At 44.8% G+C, this 893-nt stretch overlaps 1 protein-coding gene across 1 annotated transcript in view; it reads right to left on the minus strand.

Moving 5' to 3' along the window:
- LOC106813877 (protein starmaker-like) overlaps positions 1 to 563 on the minus strand; it is a 7,683-nt gene extending 7,120 nt beyond the window's left edge. The window contains exon 1 of the mRNA XM_014818123.1: positions 507 to 563. Coding sequence (XP_014673609.1) covers positions 507 to 563 — 57 coding nt within the window. The remainder of the gene's footprint in view (positions 1 to 506) is intronic.
- Between the last annotated feature and the right edge of the window lie 330 nt (positions 564 to 893).

The raw sequence follows: 893 nt of genomic DNA on the forward strand, positions 1-893 counted from the left end.
GCACGTGCATGCGTTAGTGCTTACCTTGAATACTCCTACCTTCCCCCAGCTACACCGCCTTACATTGACATACCCCCAAGCTGCACTCCTTCTTACCTTTGACTACCCCAAGCTGACACTCCTTCTTACCCTTGACTACCCCCAAAGCTAAACTCCTTCTTACCTTGACTACCCCTAAGCTGACACTCCTGTCTTACCTTGACTACTCCAAGCATGACACTCCTTCTTACCTTAACTGCCCCAAGCTGACACCTGCCTTCTTACCTGACGTAGTTACCCCCCCAACGCTGACCCCCTCTGTACTTGACTACCTCCAAGCTGAGCACTCTCCTTCTTACCTTGACTACACCAAGCTGACACTTTCTTCTTACCTTGACTACCCGCCAAGCTGACACTCCTTCTTACCTTTGACTCCCTAATCTGACACTCCTTCTTACCTTGACTACCTCCAAGCTGACACTCCTTCTTAAAGCCTTGACTAACCCCCAAGCCTGACACTTCCTTACCTTGATTTCAATTCTCCCCGTAATGTCGACCTTGTATCCACCGATGTCGTCCAACATAGCTTAGTCGCCTGACTGACTGTGTATCGTTTCAGCGCTATAAAAACACAATAATACACTACTCATCAGCGCATCATCATTATCGATCATCATCATCATCTATCATCATCATCATCATCACGTCTTTAAATCACATCATCAATCATCATCCACCGCCACCGACCATCATCCATTAATCATCGTCGTCATCATCATCATCATCTATCATCACATCATAATCATCAATATCATCATCACATCGAGGTGTATAAAGAGTAATCGTTTATTACAACGTCCGTAAAGCGCTATATAACATTACCTCATAACCTCATAAATAGAATAATCTTCATG

The sequence above is a fragment of the Priapulus caudatus genome, unplaced genomic scaffold (genome assembly GCF_000485595.1).
Source record: "Priapulus caudatus unplaced genomic scaffold, Priapulus_caudatus-5.0.1 Scaffold838, whole genome shotgun sequence".
In the NCBI taxonomy this organism is placed as follows: Eukaryota; Metazoa; Priapulida; class Priapulimorpha; order Priapulimorphida; family Priapulidae; genus Priapulus; species Priapulus caudatus.